The 25,056-nt window shown below is 43.5% G+C and overlaps 1 protein-coding gene across 1 annotated transcript in view; it reads right to left on the minus strand.

Moving 5' to 3' along the window:
• Positions 1-25,056, minus strand: part of DSN1 (DSN1 component of MIS12 kinetochore complex) — a 261,194-nt gene that overhangs the window by 90,812 nt on the left and 145,326 nt on the right. Inside the window, exon 6 of the mRNA XM_069604016.1 lies at positions 5,097-5,156. Within this exon, the coding sequence (XP_069460117.1) occupies positions 5,097-5,156 (60 nt within the window). The remainder of the gene's footprint in view (positions 1-5,096; positions 5,157-25,056) is intronic.

Genomic DNA, 25,056 nt, shown 5'->3' on the forward strand with positions numbered 1-25,056 from the left:
TAAAAGCAGTTTTTTCTGTCCCGAAACGCAGTGGCATTTCGGGACAGAAAAAAAAAAAGCGCTCACCAAACGGCCGCCAGGAAAGGGAAAACGGTATCAGTTAGGACTGTTTTTCTAAAGGTCATCAAGAGGGACTTTATAAAACTATACCTTGGGCAATACAGAAACTCCAAACTCTTAGTAGAAGGCTGTGCCTCCCGATATTATGGTAGCAACGAAAGAGCAACCAGGCTCATCTTAGGAGGCGGACAGGGCTGTAGATGGGTACAAAAAACCTGTAGCATATATAGCCCAAAGAAACATCAATACATTATGTATTGTAAAAGTGATTGTTTATTTTATATATACACACAAAGAGAATTCTGTAGAAAGGTAAGTACCATTGCCATTAAACCAACACAGTACTTAATTTAGTGCCTATTTAGAATAGCAGTATGCAGTTCAAGTTGAGTACAACCTAGTGATTCATGGGTAGCAAAACTACATTAGTAGACGTTTAGAATAACAGGATGTAATTCAAGGTAAACAGCCCCTATTGGTAATAAGCTATCTCAGTTATTCTGTTTCAGGAATACTATTAATTGCCCCAACACCGTTACAAGTAAACACCTTGCAACATATGTAACTTATATTTCTCTCTCAAGAATGGATACAGTTACGCCAACAATACTTTTCAGAATAGTGGAACACAATTCTAACGTAAGCAATAACTTTTCAGAGAGGCAGTAAGCAAGTGATAACTCAAGCATACACTTTTAGAATGGCAATACACTATTCAAGGTGAATAAAACCCTATTCGTCATAAACGCTTACACTATTTCTATTACAGGACTAGTTAGTTATACCAATAATACCCAATAATACCTAGTAATAACTATCAGACTTTACAGAAAGGCAGTAAGCAAAGAACCTTATGTTACAGATTTAGAATGGCAATATGCTATTCAAGGTGGGTAAACCCTATTGGTAAAGTTTTACACTCACTCAGTTTCAGGAATAATAAAGTAATGCCAACTCAGTTACTTTCTAGAAGAGTAGGGAAGTAAATAAAACACTTTTCAGCAGGGCAATAAGTAACTCAAAAGGTAAGTAAGAAATTAGTAACACTTTGTAACGTATTCTGTTTCAGGAATCAAAGTTATACACTAACACCTTGAAAAGTAAGTATTTTGTAACGAGTTATATTTTCTAGTCAAAGGACATATACTTTAAAGTCCTTCCCTATACTAAGGCATGCGTGATCTCAGAAGCAGAACAGGGACACTAGTGGCCCAGAGGCCAACGGTTGGCAGGTCAGGATAGGGCTCAGATGCAGAAAGTTCCAGAGGATTTCTCATCAAAGTAGTAAGTACAGATTTCAGAGTTAGTAGAAAGTGCTCAGGGATTTCGTAGAAGGCTCACTAGATGCATTCCAGCATTAGACCTGGGCGAACAGTATGGGCCAACTCCCAAACGCAAAAATCACCTACTCATCTACACAGGAGCGACACAAGACTAAGTACTACCCTCAAACACACAGTACCTCAGCAGTGAAGAAGAGCTGGCAGGCGGGTGATGCAGCAGCACAGGACCCAGTCTCTGGATTCTTGGTCGTGGTGACGAAAGAAAGGACACTAGATGGGAACTTGAAGGAGCAGTCAACAGAAAAGGCTCCCAACAAAGGATTCTTCAGTGGTTCTCGCGGCTCTGTGGATTTGACACCATTTTCAAGGTACCACATAAAGGATGGTGATCACAGATCGGATTCACCGGGATATATAGGTCCAGCACTCTTGTGAGGGGACTTCAAGGAGTGTAGTTGTCTCTCTCAACCTCCAGCAGGAGTGCACCAAAGTTTCATCAGGATGCCTTCTTCGGAAGACGTTGTACAGCAGACAGGCTAGAAGTCCCAGGGTATTGGTGGTTTGCAGCCCAGGAACACAGCTCGTCGTAGGATGGCTCAAAATGCAGGTCACCAAATAACACAAAAAAATACTATGGCGAAAATGTATATAGCCCCGAGTTTCGTCCCCATAGCACGGCTTACGACAGTTTCCAAACTAAAGAATCTCATGGCCTCCATGTTGTCCCTCCCTTGGGATGAAACACACCACTCCTCAAACCACCTTGACAAACCAAACAATTATGCCTTCAGGTGGTACATATCATTATAATACTTTATTAAATTGACATTTCATGAACATATTCATTTATTTTAAAAAAATAGGTACCTATCTAATAAAAACACAATTTATTTCATTTTCTATATTTGAAATTTTAAAGTGCAATTAAATTGAAATTCATACATTTTTACCTTTAAAAATACAAAATAAAATCCTATACCGCAACCAAGTGTGCTCTAAAACTGGTTGCCTATACAATATATAGGACCCCGTGTGATGATAAACACTCCAAATTTAAACAAAGGACAGGCCCTATCTATAAGGTACTCTCTTGTGACACCATATGCCCTTAATAAATGAATCCTCATGTGTGCTAACATGTGGTTTTAATCAACTTAATACCTCATTGGTAAATGTTGGCTATTATACAACATACGGGAAAACCCAACATGTTTCGTTCTTTATCTGCAGTTGAAGATATAAAAGAACTTCTTCAGGGGCAAGAAAAAGGCAATTTATCTAACAAACACAGATCCTATCACTTTAAACACCATATATAAAATTCTTGCTTCTTCGTGGTGTACATCATATACCTTAGGGAGGGAAACAACATAGCAAAACAGCCGTCAATTAAGCTGTACACTATTACACAAAGCCCATATTCAAGTAGGAGCAAAAAATATCCTACTGATGGCTTACCGTCATGGCATTCGTAATTAATGCTTTTAAACGGATGGGTAGACTTGTCTTCTTTGTAGACAAAAAACGATCCGACAATAAAAACACACCGATTCATGGAGACAGCACCTGGCAAGTCACATTCCAACTCATCGCAATAAAGATCCTCTGTGAGCTTGACTAACTAGTTAGCCATTAACGTTAGTTCATACGGTATTGCCATTGCATACCTCAATACGTCAAAACCGAAAAACTCCATGTGTCTTACAACTTGGTTAACAATAACCATTGCAACTCATAATCCACTACTTTCAGAACTGAACTCTGACACTAAGCTGTTATATTTACTATTTGAAACGCTCAATGTTACACTACAACATTACGAACATGGACATAGTGGCATAGTTCTTAAATCCGGGTCTCTTTGCAGTGCAACCTCATAAACCAGATACTACTCTGACAACGTGCTGCTTACCCTTTAGAGAGCGGTACCCTTCCGCCTGCATTCGTTCTTACTGCGATAAAAAATTCTCAGGTACAGTCAAACATTCACATGGCTTTCACACTGTTTTCGTGTTCTGCCAGTGTGAATTACCGACGGCGCGAGTATCTTGCTCGCAAACTTCCAACCTGTAAAAACAAGTAGGGTGTTAGCAGCCGCACGGTTCGAAAATGCGGTGCTATAACATTTTGCGTATTCGACATGTGAATGCGACACAATTAAAAACTTGAAAACTTCACCCCAAAATGCAGGTCGCAACACAGACTGTTGGGTGCCAACAGTCTCTGGGTCGGAGTTGTCATCTTCAGGACTCCTATGTCGCTTCAAAGAAGTGGTCAGCGTAGGCAGCGGTTACACAGCAGGCATCGCCGGACGCTGGAAGTAGCTACAGCAATCTCCTCCTCTTCTTCATCAGATCCTCTGTTCCAGCTCCAAGATCCAGACCAGATAAACAGGAACCCACACACAACCTCTGCAAACTCTCTGCAGTTTACAGAAAGGGGCGGGTGACTGTTCAATCAGGACAGCCAGCTCCCCATTGGGAACCGATTTCCCTCAGGCACATCAGAAAACGAAGTTGAGTGAAGTTTCAGACTCCTCCCACACTTCCTGCTTTCACAGACACGCTGGAGCCTCGGCGGGCTACACAAAGGGTTCCCGCGGAAAAGACAAAAGACAACCAGGACCTCCATCACCTAGGACGGCAGAAGAAGGACCAAGAATGGACAAGCACACTAAAAATTTCGAAAGAAGTCACCATTCTAGCAGAATGGTGACCCTACAGTGCATTACTGCGGCTGATTTGAGACTCTGCGAGTAAAACTCACAGAAAAGTAAGTAAATGATGTCCACTGCCAGCATCCATAATAGTAAGCTTGTCACTAACAGAAATGTTACAGGAACAGTGAGAAAGGTGATACCATACATCTCTGCAGCCCTCCACATAAGGTGGGGTGTGCTGGTCTCACTATATAAAATGTAAAGGGAATGAAAATCCTGCTCTAACCTGGAGAACAGTAGTTCTCCAAGGTAAGTCAAGAGAAAATAAAAAGGGAAGCCCAAGGGGCACCCCAGCAACACTGCAAAGAACGTGTTGTGTGCTGCAATAATACATTGTATATGCCTGAAAAGTTATAGGAAGGTACAGATTCGTGGGGGCGGGGGGAAGGTTCCCACTCACTCAGGAACATGGAAAAATAATCCACAAGTCCAGAACAAAGTGCTTGGGGTCTCACAGTAGAGATTTAGCAAAGAATTGAAAATCCTAACGGACATGAAGCACAGCCTTAGTCAAATGAAGTGGGTCTCTTGACTGGCCCGGACTACCAATAATAGAAACACTGAGTGCACACTCTACTTCAAGTACAGGCAAAATACCTCATTGCTGATCAGAAAATTACAATTGCTAGCTGAACATGGGTTTGAACATCAACCTTTACAATGTTCGCTGAGTGAACAAGCTCTTTGAAGCAGTCACAATGCCACACGTAGCACACAACAAAACACAAAAATGCATAAATAAATAAATCACAGCACATTCATGAAAATTGGACACTAGCGGATGCAATCATAGCCCAAAATGCATAAAAGAGGAAAGACAATAGACATGTACATTAGAGACATTTTTCAAATTTATCTCAAAAGTCTTAGCTTTATATACAATCTTTTTGCAATGGAGTAAACCAGGGGGACATTACTATTCTGCTTGATCCAGCAATCATGGAACATAAATGTTTTGTTAAGAAAAGCCATTTAATAGGACAGTGACTGGCACTGTGCCAATAATACATTACAATACGCTTACAACTACTTACCTTTCAATATAGTCCCTTATCTGGGCTTTTGCATCTTCCAAAGCTGGGTCTGGTGGGTTACTAAGGGAAGCAAGAAAGAAGAGCTTGATAGACATTTCTTCAAAGACATGTGGACGGATACTTTTGTCATCAGTACTACACTAGAGATTTTGAAGGAGTGAAAGTGGGCAATACAAGGACAGACAATTCTGTCCGTGCCAATGTGTGAAGTGCCTCACCTTGTACTCCCAACGACCACAAGTGGAAAGCATGACGGTAGCACACTCACTCAGTCAGAAATAATTCGGAGGAGGCTGAAATCCACCATGAATTCTTAAGCATTGTTGGGCACAGTATTAAACTAAAATAAAGGGCGTCTTGATGGGAGCACACATTTCACAGAACCAAACCAATTTGTCAACGCTGTTTTTTAATCAACTTACATTTGGCCATATGAATTAAAATCGGTTCATTATAACCTGTACCAGATATATTGAGAATACATTTTTAGTTTGGAAAGTAACAATTACAAGATTAAATACTGCTCATGCTACAATACAATGTAACACTGAACGTTCATTCAAAGAGATGCATGTTTGACACGTGTGCTTACCTAGACAACCACCAAATATGTAGTATAATGTACCGGAGACCAACAGACACTAACACTCACGTGTGGATTCATATCATACAACTCTTATTTTCAAATCATTACCATTCTCCCAGTGTCTGTGGCTGAAAATACATTAAAACAGGCCAGAGAAAGCGCTAAAATTCTGTCTATGGCGATCTGCTCTTAAACTTCAACAGAGTGAAAGAAACTGCTCAAGTGAACACTGAAGCGTCACAAAAAAGTACATCTAAGGAGAGAATGTGTCTGATGAACTTTAAATCTGTCATGCCCAAATCAGGAAAATAATCATAAATGTAATAGATCATTACAAATTAATGAATTGAATAAAATCACAAGAGGTTGTTAGTAAAGACTTCTCTTTTTGCAACTTCCCCAGCATAGTTCCTATGGAGCCCCTTTCATTTTTTTTTTTAACTTTGATGTTTATTAACATTTTCACCGTTACACAAGCTCCATAGGTTTACAATTAAGAACACCCCAACTTTCCCCCTACCCTCAGCCCCACCCTGTTGATCAGCAACCTCACATAATGAGGGAAAAGAAACAGCATGAAGGACTCTCCAGGTGACAGAAAACGAAAAAGAATCAATACGCAAATTGGCACAGTTGGCACACATGGCTCAGGCATGGGTTCTACCAGTTGAGTCCTAGATTTAACACTAGGTACCCCGGGTGGGGGGTTTGAGCACTGACACTTTCCTACACCAGAGGCCTCATAGCAGGCACGTACTTCCACACCCCCATTTCGAAATAAAGGTTCCCCACTCAAGGGAGAATGACTCCAGAGTTATTGACCATTACCACCAGTTTTTCATATGTGAAGATGTCCGATAATTTCGTCATCAGCTGATTAGTAGATGGTGTGAATTTGTCCTTCCAGCTTTGGGCCAGAGCTACTCTCCCCGCTCTCAACATTGCTTCTACTAGTTTTAGGAGCCTGCGCCCACTCTTGTCTGGGGCACCCAACAGGGTCTGGATAGGGTCCAACCCTGGGGCAATTTCTGCTGTGTCTTTGATCCAGATAAGTACCTCGGACCAATATACTCTCGCCTTTGGACGCACCCACCACATGTTACACCATGACCCCACCAGACCACATTGCCTAGAACAGAGCAGCATGGACCATGTAAACATCTTAGACAATCTCAGGGGGCGAGGTGCCAACAGTGGAGGGTTTGAAGATATGCTCCATTGCTGAGGTGTATATGTTTCCCGAGAACATCAGTTTGTAAATCACTTTCCAGGTAGTGTCTGGGATTTCCCTCTCCAATTGTTCTGACCAGAATAGTTTAAAACTTTGACTACAATCTAGCTCCGAGGTTACCAGCACCTTGTATAGTGTGGACAGTATACCCTTCTTCCCAGGGGACTCAATAAGGGCTTTCTCAAAGGGGGTTGGACACAAGGCTCTTTAGGCGCAAGTATTCAAGCACAGTCAAGGAGTCTTTCCCCAGGATTTGGAACAATGATTTATTCAATGAAGGTTCAGCCAGGGAAAATCTGGTCTAGCCTTTCCAGACCCCTGTCCGACCATGTTTGTGAGAAGCAGAAACCCCTGTGTCCCAAGACGAAGGGTTCACCCCATACTGAACTCAACGGGGAAGGGTTCACCCCATACTGAACTCAACGGGGAAGGCCAAGAGGAAAGGTGAAGGTTTGTCTTGTTTTTTCTCCACAGTGACCAGAGAACTGCAAGGCTTGGGTGGGTCATGATTTGGGCCGGGATCACCTTTTTTCTGGGACCACAGAAGGTCCCTGACTTTTTTGGGGTGGGTATGCACGTCTTCCAGTGTTACGGCGTCCGCTGGTCACACCCTGCGGATGAGCGCCCATAGGTCTACTGTTCCTTCCCTCTCTGGTTCCGGTCCACATTCCCCTTCTAACCCCACATCTCCACTCTCAGGCAGTGCGGCAGCGGGTTATAATATACAGGATATTGATACTTTGGGCCACATGACGAGGAAACATGCCGGATCGTGTGTCATGTGACGGGGTCACATGACACTCCTCTGCCCATTCAAAACCTGAGAGGGAACGCTCCTTCAGTGCTTCACAGCTGATCTATTCGAGCACTGTTCGGCGTCTTCTTGTTTTTCTGTCACGGTACTGGACTACAGACCGTTTTCCTGGATTCCTCTTGTCAAGCTCTTGGTCATCGTTTTGCTCTGCTGTTTCAGGACTCTTTGGACTGTTTTTTTGGATTCCTTTGGATTGCCCCTGGCTTCGACGCACACGGCTGGTCACGACCTTGGAACTCTTCACGGACTGCATACGGATCTCCAACTCTACCCACCCACGCAGTTTTTTGCAGTGCTATAACATCTCAATTGCCTTCCAGTGTGATACCTTGCCCGTTGCAGCTTGTCGCACTCTGCAGCTGCACAGAACACCTCCATTCCATCTGTGCTATTCAGAACCCAGACCCCTCCATCTTGGTAAGCCCATTGGTATTAATTTACGCCCCGTTTTCATTGTTTTGCTTGCCATTGTACTTACCCATTGCTTGCCTTACAGCGGTCGGGGGATCTTCGGTGTTCCTGGTTCCTGGCATTTCCGGCACTCAAAAAACCTGTGGCCTCAAAGATCGCTCAGGGAGTTATTTGTATCTTCCTGAGTGGTACTTGTGGACAGAGGCCCCATAATCTTCACGACCATCAAGTCATAACATCCAGGTAGGTCCCATTGGTCATCTCTCAGATGCTCCAGAAGGACATGCAGCTGTGCCGCTCTGTAATAATGCCAGAGTTCTGGGAAGCCAAACCCACCTTGGTCTCTAGGGAGAGTTAAGGTTGTGAACCTGATGCTCTGTTTTTACCCTGGTATACAAACATGTTGATCATGGACTTTAGTTTACCGAAAGACTATTGAAGGGACACAGGGAGCACCCTAAACATGTAAAGCAAGCAGGGTAGGACGTTCATCTTCACCGTCAATATACGTCCGAACCATGACAACATCAGGGGAGTCCACCGTGCCAGGTTCTTTATTTTTTCAATTGGGGGGTAGAGGGGAGCTCACCGCCCTCAGCTTCGAGAGGTCGCTGGGCAATTTAATTCCTAGGTAAGGAGTAGAAAAATTTTCAACTCTCATGCAACAGAGCGTTCTCCTACCTCTGGTTGCAGGATCGTCTTTCCCCATGGGCATAACATTGGATTTAGAGATGTTTATTTTGAGCCCGGAGAAGTCACCAAATCTATTTATCTGGCCAAGTAGTTCTGGAAGGGTTACACATTGGTTAGGTAACCGAGGATATCGTCGGCAAACAGGGAGAGCTTAAAATCAGTTGCCTCGCATCGTATTCCTGTGATCCCTGCGTTTTCCCTAATTGCAAGGGGCTCCATAGTCAAGGCGTAGAGCAGGGGAGAGATAGGGCACCCCTGCCTTGTTCCTCTGGAGAGGTGGCGTGGAGAAGAAAGGGTACCGTTCACTGCCACTCTAGCAATAGGTGAGTCGTACAGGGCAGCAATCCAGCACCTAAAGTTACCACCAAACCCCATTCTTCGCAACACTTTTGCCATATAGCTACAATCGACCCAGTCAAAGGCTTTTTCGGAATCTCTTGAGACCAGATGAGCCCTGGTTGTTGGCGAACCACCCCCTGCATTAAGTCAATAGTCTTCTGTACATTGTAAGCGCCTTGATGACCCGGGATGAATCCCACCTGGTCTCCGTGAACGAGGGTGATCATGAGGTGACTGAGTATTAGCCAATACCGTTGCCATAATTTGTACGTCCATATTGAGTAGGGAAACTGGCACTGCGACGGATCTTTGCCTTCTTTGGTAATGACTAAAATGAGGGCTGATAATGTGGACCTTGGGAGGGATCCCGAAACCATTGCTTCATTGAACAGTCTGGCTATAAAGGGGGCTAACAGAGCAAAACCGTTTATAAAAATAGACTGTGAAGCTGTCTTCCCCCTGGGGTCATACCCCCCACTTCATACTAGCAATGGTGTCTACGATCTCCTTCTCTGAAAAGGGCACTTCCAAGGTAGCTGCTTTGTCTGCAGGGAGGCTAGTGATCGGCAAGTTGTCTAGGAACCGGTCTATGTGGGTTCCGTCTCCCTTATACTCAATGTATAGGGATTTGTAGGGTTCCATGTAATGTCCCCTCAAAAATATCGCCATGCAAAAAATATATATGGTCACCTATGTAATGTCCCCACAACCTTTTCCCAGCAACAATAGATATATATGAGATCCATTACTCACCGTAATCGTATTTCTGATGCTTGTATCTGCTTAGATTCACATGCTATGCATAGGCCGACATCTAGTGGAAGCTGCGGAGTATTACAGTTTGTTTTTCGAAACTCGAAAATGGGCGTCGACACAGGACGTGCCAGTAATACTATCCCTAGTGTGACGTCCACAGTACCCATGATCCCTCACGCGTCTAGGACCCTCAGATTGTATTTTTTCTGACATGAGGTAGCATGAGGAGTAGCGCGAGTACAGATAATCCAAGCAGATAGATAGATAAGACTACAAGCATCCATGCGCCTTCTCTCAGAGGGGAGGAAGGGTGGGACGCATGTGAATCTAAGCAGATACAAGCATCAGAAATACGATTACGGTGAGTAATGTATCTCTTCTGAGGCTTGTGGAATCTGCTTAGATCACATGCTGTGCATAGATTAGCGAGCAGTGTTAGAAAGAAGGAGGTGGGATGTGAGAAGGGTCATGAGCAAATAAATATCTTAGAACCGCTTGTCCCACTTGAGTATCTGTCTTGGAATGGGTGTCAATGCAGTAATGCTGAGTAAAAGTGTGAATAGGGCTCCAAGTAGCTGCTTTGCAAATGGTGTCAAGGGGTACATTTGCAATGAAAGCCAGAGTGGCCCCAATGCCTCTTGTAGAGTGGGCTCTTGGCGTGAAAGGCAGAGTTTTGTCAGAAAGAGAGTAGCACAGCTGGATACAGTTAACAATCCACTTAGAGATGGCACCTTTAGAGACGTGATCTCCCTCTCTGCCTGTAGCTACGGAGACAAACAGTTGATCTGTTTTCCTTAGCGGTCTGGTTTTGTTTACATAGTAGAGGACCGCCCTACGCACATCTAGGGTGTGTAGTTTCACCTCAGCCGAGCTTTGCGGGTCTTGGAAGAAAGCCGGAAGCTCGATGGACTGGTTCACGTTTAATTTAGAAATAAACTTAGGGTGTGTACGTAAAACCAGTTTATCTTTATGAACTGTAAATAATGGATCCTGCACTGACAGAGCCTGAATTTCACTGACCCTTCTTATAGATGTTATAGCTACTAAGAAGGCCGTCTTATAAGTCAGGTGTTTGAGACTGCTTTTATGCATGGGTTCGAATGGGGGGCCCACGAGTTTAGATAGCACTACGTTAAGGTCCCATCCTGGTGGTGGGTTTGAAATAGGAGGGTGAAGTCTCTTTACTCCTTCCATGAAGGCTTTAACCACTGGTATCTTCCACCACAAAACCTTGTTATGGGATGTGGTGTATGCTGACAGCGCTGCCAGGTGTACCTTCAGTGAGTTAAATACCAGTCCTGCATCCAGCAGGTGGAGCATGTATGTGACAACTGTGGAAGAAGTGCAATCAACTGGGTTGATTTGCTTATTCTGGCACCAGATAACGAATCGTTTCCATTTGTCAAAGTAGCAGTGCCTCGCGTTTGGCTTCCTAGATTCTTTTAGGATGTCCATACATTTCTGAGGTAATTTGAGATGTCCGAACTCTATGACCTCAGGAGCCATGCTGCTAGGTTCATTGAGTTGGGTTGAGGATGCACTGTCTGACCTTGGTGCTGGGGCAGTAGATTGTACTAGCCCGGGAGTTTGATGGGTTCGCATACCGCTAGTCTGCGTAGGTGTGGGAACCACGGTTGTCTCGCCCACATGGGAGCAACTAGGACGAGCGTCAGTGATTCTCTGTTCATCTTGTTGACCACCTTCCTGATGAGGTGTTGGTAGAAAAGCGTACGCAAACATCCCTGACCAGTTCATCCACAGGGCGTTCCCCTGGGAGTCTGGCTGGGGGAACCTGGATGCAAATCCTGGGCACTGTCTGTTTTCGCTTGTGGCGAATAGGTCTATGGTGGGGAAACCCCACTGAGAGAAGATATCTTCTATGATTTCTCTGTGTAGACACCATTCGTGTTCCTCTGGGAGGGGATCTCTGCTCAAAGCATCCGCCAGAGAATTGAGATCCCCTGGAACATGTTGATATGACAGGAAGATCTTCCGTCTGAGTGCCCATATCCACATTTTCTGGGCAAGCTTGGACAGATTTGGCCAACGAGTCCCTCCTTGCTTGTTTAGGTAAAACATGGCTGTAGTGCTGTCCGTCCAGATCTGCACTGACAGATTCAGCAGGTAGGGCTCGGACGCTTGAAGCGCTCTGAATACTGCCAGAAGCTCTAGCAGATTGATGTGATTCTTGGCCACTGAGTGAGACCAGAGACCCTGAGCTGTGTGGTGGAGGTGGGGAGCTCCCCACCCTGTCAGGCATGCATCGGTTGTGACTACCGCCTGTATCTCGGGATCGTAAAAGGGTTTCCACTTGGACAGATTTTCTCTTCTCCACCAGTGAAGGCTTAGTACCAGTGTTGGCGAAACAACCACTAGATCGTCCCACTGACCACTTGCCTGAGACCACTGTTTCGCCAACCATTCTTGCATGGGACGCATGCACAGGCGTGCGTGGGGGACCAGGTAAATACATGACGCCATCATGCCCAGCAAACGCATTGCTTTGCGTACCGTTATCTGGCGACCGGCCCGATATTGCGGAATTTGCAGCAGTATATTCCGAATTCTGTCCTCTGATGGAAAGGTCAACCCCTCTTGCGTGTCTAGGATAGCTCCTAGGAACTGTTTGGAGGTGCTTGGCAGCAGACTTGACTTCTTCTCGTTTATTGAGAAGCCTAATTCGAAGAGGAGGTCGATTGTCCTTTGAATGTTTGTTCTGCAAATTACTGGGGTCTCCCCCGTGATGAGCCAGTCGTCTAGGTAAGGGTACACCGGGATTGCCTCCCTGTGTAGGTGTGCTGCCGCCACCGCTAGTACCTTGGAGCCGAGGCTATCCCGAAGGTCAGTACCTTGAAATGGTAGTGCCGACTGTCCACCTTGAAGCGCAAGTACTTTCTGTGCGCTGGGAACATGGAAATATGAAAATAGGCATCTTTCATGTCCAATGCTGCCATGTAATCCCCCTTTTTTAGGATGGGGATTACCTCTTGGAGAGTAGTCTTGCGAAATTTTTGGGGCTTGACATACTTGTTTGCAGGCCGTAAGTCCAATAAAGGGCGCATTGTCAAATCTTTTTTTGGCACAAGGAAGTAAGTTGAATAAATACCCTTGTTTACCTGGTGTCCCGGGACGAGTTCTATCGCGTCCTCTGCTAGAAGATTGACGATCTCCTCGAGGAGGATCTTCTGGTGGTCCAAAGAATGTATTCTTTGTCGTGGAGGGTGGTTTTGGGGACGCTCTAACAGTTCTATGCAGTATCCTGCGGACACTGTGGACAGCACCCATCTGTCTGAAGTGATCCCTTTCCAAGCTTGGGTGAAGTTGGAAATGCGTCCCCCTACTGGGGATGTGTGAGAAGGGACCCTGAACGGAACGTCACTGTTTTGGTGGAGGCATGCCGCCGCCTCTAGTGGGGCTGCCTCTACCCTTACCACGCCCTCTCTTATTACCCCTGCCATAACCCTGGGTAGACTGCTGGCTGTTGTTCCATTGTGTACCCTGCCCCTGGGAATAGTTAGACCCTCTCTGGGAATTTTGTCCACGTGGGCGACGAAAATTGCCATTCCCTCTCTGGTTTGGGGGTTTATTGATTAGCTGGCCTAGGGATTTGAGTGTCTCATACTCGTCCTTGGCATTTTTCAGCGCGTCCTCGACCGCCTTTCCAAACAATAGCTCTGGCTCCACCGGTTTGTCTATCAATGAAGCCTGGGTTTCGGCTTTGAACCCAGACTGTCGCAACCAAGCATGCCTTTTGATAACAGTACCTTCTGCTATCAATCTGCCGGCGTTATCCGCGGCATCAAAGGTTGCTTTTAATATGCAACCGGACACAGCTCTTCCTTCCACCGAAACTCGTGCCAATTGGCTTTTTAAGGGTTCTGGGGCGGAATCTATGAGTGCCACGACTTCTTCCCACTGGTGGCAGTTGTAACTCGCCAGCAGGGTGGTGGAGTTGGCAATCCTTGCCTGGTAGGCGGAAGTGGAGGCGACTTTCCTGCCCAAGCCATAAATCTTCTTGCTCTCCTTGTCGGGAGGAGCTTCCGACGATAAGGGTGTTCCCGCCCTCTTACGGGTGTTTAACTACCAGGGAGTACGGTTTCAGATGCCCTCTTATGTACAGTGGATCTGTTTGGGATGCCCTGAAAAGCTTCTCAACTCTGGGGTTTCCCGCCCTAGTGAGATAGGGATTAACAAGGGAAGGGTTTATCCTCCTTTGTATTGACTTAAGGATAGGGTTGGCCTGCGCAACAGGTCTCCTTTCTCCCACTAACTCCTCGGCAAAATCCCTCTCTTCCTGAGCACCCTGGGTGTCAATGTGGAAGTGTTCTGCCGCTCTGGACAGCACTTCATTCAAGAGAGGCTGGTTATCGACAGGGGAGTCGGTAACCGGGAGTTCTTGATCTACCGGGGAATCTAGCCTGTAGGTTTCTGGGTTGTCCTCCTCCTCCTCTTGGTCCTCGTCATCCCCATTGTAGCCCGCCCCAGTTTGTTCTTCCAACATGCCCAAAACTGGATCCTCATAAAGGGTTGGGTCTCCATGATATTGAGAATAGGGCTGTATACTGAAGGAGTCTGAAGTAGGAGCTTCAACCCGCGACTTCTTACTTGGGGGTATAGGATCCTTAGAGCCTGAGGGAGTTGCCCCATCGGGGGTAAAAAAGAGAAAGTGTTCAGGGTTTTTGGCGTAGAAATCTGCCAATGATGACATCCTTGACATGACTGTCTATGTCATCAGTAGACCATTCTCTTGAACTGGGAATGATTCTTTCTTGAAGGCCTTTCACTGTCTTATCTACACTAGACCTACTGGTTTGAACAGGGGTGTTTGGGATAACTGAAGACCGAGACGTGTCCATCTGTTTATGTGGGGTACAATGTTTTTGAGGTGTGGAAGGAGGCTGACACTGCGCTGAGACTGCTTCCTCTGTTGTTTTTCCCCTTCCCCGTGTGTGGAAGAGTGTTTACCCTGTTTTTTCGCCCCTCCATAGCCTTTCGACGCCTGGCGCCGAGGTTCGGGGGTAGTGTCCCTATCTCTGGATAGTGGAGGTTGGGACTCGGGAGCAGCCGTTGTGCGGCCTGTTGACGCCGACTCCTGGAGTGCGGACTGGGGATCGAGGTCGGTTTCGTCCTCTGACGATCGAACCTTCGTTACCTTGGGGATCGAGGCACTTCTGGCAACAGTGGATGGTTGCCTGGAGTCATGCGGCGATCTAGATTGAGAACGCCCAGAGGACACCGATTCGGACCGTTCTCTATGTGCCTCTTTCCGAGTACTCGACATGCGCATCGAGTCTCGGGTGGACTTCATGTGTTTTGTGGAAGTGCTGTGGGTAGCGCTTGTGTCGCCGGGGTTCTTCCCCATAGCCGCCCTGCCGGACGACCTTCCGAGGTTGGGGACTTGCGCTTGACTGTCAATTGACGCCACGTTGCCCTCGCCGTCCGAAAGCACGGCGTCGCTGCCATCGCTGAAGGCGCCCTCCACTGCCATGGCCTTTTGACGCCTGGCGTGGTGGGCCCAATGCTTGATCGAACGGTCCTTGAGTGTGTTCAGTCTGAACCTACTACACGCTCTGCAGTTAGCCTCGAGGTGGTCCCTCGGTAAGCAGAGATTGCACGTGGCGTGCCCGTCAACCCAAGGGTACTTGCGGTTGCACTTGGGGCAAAATTGGAAAGGGGTACCCTCCATACGCACCTTGTGGCAGTGGGCTAATAAGTGAAGGAATATAGAAGAATGTACCTATATACCAAAAGAGTGTAGAGTATGTCCACCCCCCACTCTCCCTACTTGCAGGGGCGAGGACAGAGGCCTTCCGAGGCCCAAATCCGTCGTGCAGCTCTCGACGGTCGATTCTTTTCTCCGGGCTGGCGTCGAGTGTGGATGCAGTGACTCGACATTGGGGTGGACAAATGGGGAAATATAACAATATTTTAGCAAAAGTATGGCTAAGGCCAGGGAACTCCGCAGAATGCTTCCGACCAGTATGGTGGAAAAAAACAATCTGAGGGTCCTAGACGCGCGAGGGATCATGGGTATATTGGACGTCACACTAGGGATAGTATTGCTGGCACCCCCTGTGTCGACGCCCATTTTCGAGTTTCGAAAAACAAAATGTAATACTCTGCAGCTTCCACTAGATGTCGGCCTATGCACAGCATGTGATCTAAGCAGATTCCACAAGCCTCAGAAATATATATATATCCCAATATCGTAGTACAGTCTGAACTCTTCCGCAATGTGGGCTTCATCGAGGAGCCGCTCTCTCCCCACTGGGCAAATCACGGCCCTTCTATTATTTCTCTGCTCCCGAAGTCGCCATGCTAAGATTTGATTAGCTTTCTCCTCTCTTTCCATGTATTTCTGCTTAAGGAAGGCCAGCTTCCATCTATGATAGCCTTTAGTAGTCCTAGGGCTAGCTCCTTGTCTTTCAGCAGCAGGTTGGAGTAGCAGGTTGTTGCAGGACCACCTGGATTCTAGGTTCTTGTGCAGGGAATTCCTCTATTGTAATCTACACTAGCTCGTGGTCTGACCATGGGATGGGATCTGTTGTGGACTCCTGGACTCCACTCTGGCGGGAAGGGTCTACAAGGATGTAATCGATCCTTCAAAAAGTTGTGCACCCTTGAGTAGTAGGTAAAGTGGGGGGTCACTGCCTCGCACCCGAATGTAAGAATCCATCACCCCCAGATCCGAGTTGACTTGCTGTAAACGGGCCACTCTCCTAAGCTTTAGTGGCGTTTGCTTTTTTTCCTATCAAGGTCGGGGTCCAGGACCATGTGGAAATCGGCCCCTATCAGAGAACCTTCCACAAACCCCTGGATCTTGCCCCTAATTGACTACTGTTCCTGGTCCTCATTGGGGCAGTAAATGGAGACAATTGTTAAAGCGTGCCCTCTCACCACCTCTTTCACCATCACAAAGCAGCCGTCTGGGTCTTTCAGACTTGCCTTCGAGACAAAATTATGTTTACTTGCGACCACCACCGTTACCCCTCTTCTTTTAGAAGCACACGATGCATGAAACACCTCCACTATAGATTTCGCCCTCAGGGATGGCTTCCTCCGCCTTTGCCAGATGGTCTCTTGAAGGATCATCATATCTAGTTTCAAGCGATTGAATTCACGGATGGTCAGCGATCTTTCAGGGGGGTTTGGGGGGGAAACCGGCCACTCGTTTTAAGAGAAAACCCACTGCCACATTGTCTATAGTACTAACCATTAGGCCAGAATGACTTTCAATAAACACCACGTGTTGACTGCTGTGCCTGCGTCAAAGGTTACTGAAGCAGTTGGATCCTGCAGGAGTGAAGCTGGCCCACCAAACCCCCTAAACCTGCCTGCTCAACAATCCTTATTCTATTTAACTATTGGCCAGGCAAACCCAAGGGGAAAGGGGAATGGAGAAAATAACAAAAGACAAGAACTCCCACTGCAGGTACTTCAGACCGTCTTCTCTGGATGGCTTCTAAATCAGTTGAGTTCCTAAAAGGAAAATACAACCTTAAATAAATAATATAAACTTTCTTTCTGACTATCTCTCTCTCAATTTAATATTTTTCTAATTACCTGTTGCCTAAGCTAGATTTGCTCTTAGGCTGCTTCAAAGAGAATGCTGTTGCTACTTGAAATGCTCTGTACGAACTTCTCTTCTGTGTATATCTTCTTTCTTTTCTAAACTGTGATTTTAACAAAAACATAAATGATATCCAACAATGTAGTTATTCCTAAAGCTAATGCGTATCTTGCTTCTGTTTATTTTATTACACTAAATAGATATTAATGTATGTCAAATACCTTCTACATCTGATGTGTCTTTTATGTTCACTGGAATTTCATATACTGCAGGAATTCTTACTTGAGAACTTCCTCAACGCTATATTTCTCTTGAAAAATTATTTACATTTGATCACGCTCACTCGAAAATCGCAACTGACACGCTTTGTTATCCGAAGCGTTATCTTCCGACGAATGTCTTTGAAGAAATGCTGTCCGTAACACTACGCGACGCATTCAAAAATAAATCCAAGATGGCCGCGATACTAACGCTACGTCGTAAGGTCCTTTGTTCTAACCGCGCTTCAAAAAATACGATTGACGCTATACGCTACAAACTTAAACATTGAACGATAATTAGAGGGTTAGAAAACAAGAATTAGTAACTCAGCGAAATTGATCCGCGCGCCTAGTTAATGTCAATAAACCCTTTAAACATCAAAAAGAAGCTTAACTTATTTTTCTATTATATTTAACGAATAGTCTTTTCTTTTCATAAATTTACACTGCATAAAAGAAGTCTCTGAATCGTCTTCAGATTTAAAGTCTTAGAGTTTTCTTCCTTTTAAACAAAAATACACTTAGCTTAGTTGAGTTCTTCTTTAAAAGCTTCAGTTGCCCAGCAAACAGGTTCTGGTGGAAATCTTCAACGTTAGATTTCTTGAACTTCTTTCTTGACTCTTTGCTTTAAAAATTTGATTTAACAACAACAAAAGATTCTGTACTTGTAAATTGTAACTAATACTTAAATTTACTGGAGCTAAAAATTATATGACCTAACCAGATGAAAAACTTTAATGAAATTGCCAGGAACATTCTAAATGACTACACAATGCTGCCTGCAGTAGAATAAACCAATCACTGCTGAGAAAGTGTTCCACCATCTTGGCTTGGGAGTGTTTCATCTTTCTATATGAAAGTGAGCTAAGGAAATATGAACAAACAAAAAAAAAGAAAAAGGAAATGTGTTACTCGCTAAACAGGATTCATTAAATAATTCAACAACCTCCCTTTCTAACTTTCTTGGAATAGCATTTGAAACACCCTATTCTCCAAGGAACCTTGCCAATGTGAGATACAAAATGTGAGGTCCTGACAGTACCCCCCCCCCGTAAAGCCCTGTCCCAGGGCCTGGTTTAAAAGGCTGTAGGCGATGAAATCTTTTGGTTAATTTAGGGGCATGGACATCCTCACTTTTAACCCAAGACCTTTCTTCTGGACCATACCCTTTCCAGTACACTAAATATTGCAAATGACCTCGAACAATTCTAGAATCCAAAATAGCTTGAACTTCATATTCAGAATCATCATCAGAAAATACTGGACCAGGTGCTCCCACCAATCTAGTGTCATTTCCACATGGCTTCAACAATTTAACATGAAATATATGATGTATTTTCATACTAGATGGCAACTTCAACTTCACAGTAACTGGGGAAAATACCTTTTCAACTTCAAATGGTCCAATAAAACGGGGACTAAATTTGTTCTTTCCTTTCAAAGCTAAATTTTTTGTGGATAACCATACCTTATCCCCTTCTTGATATTTAGGAGCCTCCCTACGTTTCTTATCAGCAAATTTCTTGTAACTCAATTTGCTTACTTTCAAAGCTCGAACTGCCTTCTCCAAATTTTGTCCCATAGTTCGCAACCTGCACTCCACATCAGGAACCTCCACCTCTTCAAGAACTACTCCCCTCAGAAAACGTGGATGAAATCCCTGGTTTACGAAAAAAGGTGACATGGAAGTAGAATCCTTTACAGTGTTGTTATAACAGAATTCCGCCAACTACAACAATTCCACCCAACTGTGATCAGAACCCAAATAACAACAAATGTATTTTTCTAACTCTTGATTTACTCTTTCAGTTTGGCCATTACCTTCGGGATGATAACTAGTTGTCAAGTTAATTTCAATTCCCAATTCCTTACAGAATGCCTTCCAGAATTTTGAAACAAACTGTGTGCCTCGATCAGAAATTACTTGGCATGGTAAACCATGAATTTTCACTACATTCTGCAGAAAAGCTTGTGCTAAAGACATAGCTGTAGCAGCTCCCTTAATGGGAATAAAATGTCCTGCTTTGGAAAAAACATCTACTACTACTAAAATTGTAGAGCATCCCTTGTCAACTGGTAATTCAACAATGTAATCCATTGATACTGTATGCCATGGACGAGGCGGAATTGGCAGAGGTACTAATAATCCAGCAGCCTTTTGATGATCTGATTTTGCTCTAATACAAACTTCACATGTTCTAACATAATTTTCTGTGTCTTCACGCATCTTTTCCCACCAAAACTCTCTTCGAAGAAGTTCCAAAGTTTTCTTAATGGTGAATCGTGACAAATCTTCAATGCTTCTTCTTGTAATTCCTCAGAAGGAAGATATAATTTCGCATCTACATAAGGTAAACCTTCCATAATACTTCGCACCGGATCTCCAGCTTCCCATTGTTCCAATTCTTCTTTAGATAATAAACGATGAATTTGTTCTCGAAAATCTATTTCCTTATGCACTTCACCCACCACAAAATTCTTCTCAGACAGAAGTGACACTGGAATACTTTCATCAGACTTCAAACTTCCAGGAAAGCATCGAGACAAGGCATCAGCCTTCCCATTCAAACGTCCTGGCTTAAACTTTATTACAAAATCAAATTCTGCAAAAAACAGTGACCAACGGAGTTGTCGTGATGTTAAGGTCTTGGCGGAACGAAGAAATGTCAAATTTCTGTGATCTGTTAAAACTGTAACTTGATGACGTGCACCCAACAGATAATGTCGCCATTCCTCAAATGCAGACTTGATGGCCAAAAGTTCTGTCAGTAATTGTATAATTCCTTTCAGCTGAAGTGAATTTCTTTGAAAAGAATGCTACGGGATGAAGCTGACCTGTTTCAGGATGACGTTGCGATAAAACTGCTCCCATGGCACAGTCAGAAGCATCTGCTTCCACAGAGAAAGGTTGATTCACATTCGGATGTAACAAAATTGGTCCTGAAATAAATCTTTAAGAAATTTAAAAGCGTTGTCAGCCTCTTCACTCCAAACAAATTTCATTCCTTTTTTCAACAATTTAGTAATGGGAGAAACTACCTGTGAAAAATTTTGAATAAATCGACGATAAAAATTCGCAAATCCAATAAAACATTGAATATCTTTTACTGAACTTGATTGTGGCCAATCCTTTACTGCTTTTACTTTACTCGAATCCATCTCAAGACCTTCTGGAGATAACACAAAGCCTAAAAATGCCACACAATTAGTGTGAAACTGACTCTTTTCCAGTTTTGCAAAGAGATGATTCTCACGCAATTTCACTAAAACCTTCTTAACATGTTCCAAATGTTGTTCTTCTTTAGAAAAAAATAAAATGTCATCAATGTACACCACTACAAATACATCTAGATATTCGCGAAGAACTTGATTTATAAAAAATTGAAAAGCAGCTGGTGCGTTACACAAACCAAACGGCATCACCTGGTATTCAAAAAGTCCGTAACGCGTTCTAAATGCAGTTTTCCACTCGTCCCCTTCACAAACACGAACCAGGTGATAGGCTCCTCGTAGATCCAATTTAGTGAAAATCTTAGCTCCTTGAATCCTGTCCAACATTACTGATATTAAGGGTAATGGATAACGATTCTTTATAGTTATTCTATTCAGAGCTCTGTAGTCAATGCAAGTTCTCAGGGTTTTGTCTTTCTTTGGAACAAAAAACAATGGTGAGGCTGCTGGCGATTGTGAATGTCTAATAAAGCCTTTAGCAAGATTTTCCTCTAAGTATTCTTTTAAAAACTCATTCTCTCTCTCAGTGAGAGCATAAATTCTTCCACAAGGAACTGGTGCTCCTACTTCGAGATCTATCTTGCAATCAAATTCTCTATGAGGTGGTAATTCATTAGCTTCTTTTTTGTCAAAAACATCCTGAAACTCCTTATAACACTCAGGTAAGACTCCAGCTACTGCCCCCACTATATGTTCCTTCACTAATCCTGCAGCTAAACATACTCCTATTGGTTTAGAAATTTCTTCCTGACCATCTTCTGTTAATCTTGCCAAACATTGTTCTTTACAAAAACCTGACTTGAACTCTACTGTTCTTTTTCCCCAATCAATCAAAGGATTATGTAAAGATAGCCAAGGCATACCTAAAATAATCCGTAATTGTGGTGCATCTATTAATTCAAACTCAATTTCTTCACTATGTTCTTCCCCAATTTTCATCTCCAATTTAGCTGTCATCTGAGTTATCAAACCAGAGGTAAGGGGAGATCCATCTACAGCTCGTACTTGCTCTGGTATTCCCTTTTTAACTACTGGAATTCCCAATTTACCTGCCAAGCCAATATCAAAATTTTTTCCTGTTGCCCCAGAATCAATTACACATGGTCCACCACACCTTGGCTTACCTTCCCATGTAAAGGATACGTTTAATGTGATGTAGGGAACTGCTGTCTGAACTGTATTCGCCACCTGTTGACCTTTTCCAGGGAATGGTGGAAAACGCTTTGGCGCTCGTGGACATTTACCAACAAAGTGAGTACTATCCCCACAATATAGACATACATTTTCTTTTCTTCTTCTGTCTTTCTCTTCCTTGGTCAATGGAGGTCTAACTAAATTTACTGAATCATTCCTCAAAGAACCCTTAACTTCTTTAACAACTTGTTCTGTTCTGGGACGTTCACTTCTGAACCAAACCCTATTCTCAGAAAAATGTCTTCGCTTTTCCAATCTCCTCTCACTCAATCTCATATCCAATTGCATAACCAAATTAATCAGATCTTCACTTGAAGTGGGTCTCTCTACAATATTTGATAAAGCATCTTTCAACTCATCACGCAGACCTCTATAAAAAATGAAAGCTCTTTTTTCTTCAGGCCACCCACTTTCTAATACTAATGCTCTGAACTGTGTGATATAAGAAATTAGCTCACGATTTCCCTGACGTAACTCTAAAAGTTCACCATCAACACTTTGAGAATGTGTCCTTCGATCAAACATCTTTCCAAAGACCATCTTAAAATCCAACCAACTATGTAATTCTTCAGCCCTTCGCTCTACATAAGGCACTGACCAAGCTGCGGCTTCTCCAGTGAGATAAGAGATTAGAAATGCTACTCTGGAGGTTTCTGTGGGAAATGCCTCTGGTCTGCACATATAGTGTAATTCACATTGCATAATGAATGATTTGAATTTTCTAAAATCTCCTCCAAATCTTTCTGGGGGTGCTAATGGAGTGGAAACCACTGTTCCTCCCGGAAAAATATTTATTCCTCTACCCTTTTCGGTAACTTCTCTGGCTTCACTAATAGCTTCTTCTTCTGGATACAAAGTAGGTGGTTCTCTTTCAAAACCAAAACTCAAACCTGATGTTTTAGCGGAATCTCCTTTTTTTACTTGGCTATTCAACTCCTCCATCTTAACTCCCAAGGACAATGTCTCCTTTCTAGTCTCCCTTAATTTTGACTTTAATTCTAACAGAATCTTTTCCAAGGCTACTAAACTCAACCCAGATTCGGCGTCCATCTTCACTCAGGCAGGATCAAAAACGTTGGCATTTCATTCTGTCAAAGGTTACTGAAGCAGTAGGATCCTGCAGGAATGAAGCTGGCCCACCAAACCCCCTAAGCCTGCCTGCTCAACAATCCTTATTCTATTTAACTATTGGCCAGGCAAACCCAAGGGGAAAGGGGAATGGAGAAAATAACAAAAGACAAGAACTCCCACTGCAGGTACTTCAGACCGTCTTCTCTGGATGGCTTCTAAATCAGTTGAGTTCCTAAAAGGAAAATACAACCTTAAATAAATATAAACTTTCTTTCTGACTATCTCTCTCTCAATTTAATATTTTTCTAATTACCTGTTGCCTAAGCTAGATTTGCTCTTAGGCTGCTTCAAAGAGAATGCTGTTGCTACTTGAAAGGCTCTGTACGAACTTCTCTTCTGTGTATATCTTCTTTCTTTTCTAAACTGTGATTTTAACAAAAAAATAAATGATATCCAACAATGTAGTTATTCCTAAAGCTAATGCGTATCTTGCTTCTGTTTATTTTATTACACTAAATAGATATTAATGTATGTCAAATACCTTCTACATCTGATGTGTCTTTTATGTTCACTGGAATTTCATATACTGCAGGAATTCTTAGTTGAGAACTTCCTCAACGCTATATTTCTCTTGAATAATTATTTACATTTGATCACGCTCACTCGAAAATCGCAACTGACACGCTTTGTTATCCGAAGCGTTATCTTCCGACGAATGTCTTTGAAGAAATGCTGTCCGTAACACTACGCGACGCATTCAAAAATAAATCCAAGATGGCCGCGATGCTAACGCTACGTCGTAAGGTCCTTTGTTCTAACCGCGCTTCAAAAAATACGATTGACGCTATACGCTACAAACTTAAACATTGAACGATAATTAGAGGGTTAGAAAACAAGAATTAGAATTAGTAACTCGGCGAAATTGATCCGCGCGCCTAGTTAATGTTAATAAACCCTTTAAACATCAAAAAGAAGCTTAACTTATTTTTCTATTATATTTAACGAATAGTCTTTTCTTTTCATAAATGTACACTGCATAAAAGAAGTCTACAATCGTCTTCAGATTTAAAGTCTTAGAGTTTTCTTCCTTTTAAACAAAAATACACTTAGCTTAGTTCAGTTCTTCTTTAAAAGCTTCAGTTGCCCAGCAAACATGTTCTGGTGGAAATCTTCAACGTTAGATTTCTTGAACTTCTTTCTTGACTCTTTGCTTTAAAAATTTGATTTAACAACAACAAAAGATTCTATACTTGTAAATTGTAACTAATACTTAAATTTACTGGAGCTAAAAATTATATGACCTAACCAGATGAAAAACTTTAATGAAAGGCAGTTTGGAATTGTCAGGAACATTATAAATGACTACACAATGCTGCCTGCAGTAGAATAAACCAATCACTGCTGAGAAAGTGTTCCACCATCTTGGCTTGGGAGTGTTTCATCTTTCTACATGAAAGTGAGTTAAGGAAATATGAACAAACAAAAAAAAAGAAAAAGGAAATGTGTTACTCGCTAAACAGGATTCATTAAATACTTCAACAACCTCCCTTTCTAACTTTCTTGGAATAGCATTTGAAACACCCTATTCTCCAAGGAACCTTGCCAATGTGAGATACAAAATGTGAGGTCCTGACAGCTTGAGACTGCATCTTATGGGCCTTTTAATGAGCCACGCTACAGTTAGGGACTCAGGGTGAGTGGCCTGAAGAAAATGACATGCATTACTTACCGGCATTTCTAATGATTGTATCTGCTTAGATTCACATGCTGTGCATATAGTCCGACGTCTTGTGGTAACCGCAGA

This window comes from Ambystoma mexicanum, chromosome 3q (assembly GCF_040938575.1).
Source record: "Ambystoma mexicanum isolate Mex_15411 chromosome 3q, UKY_AmexF1_1, whole genome shotgun sequence".
NCBI classification, from domain to species: Eukaryota; Metazoa; Chordata; class Amphibia; order Caudata; family Ambystomatidae; genus Ambystoma; species Ambystoma mexicanum.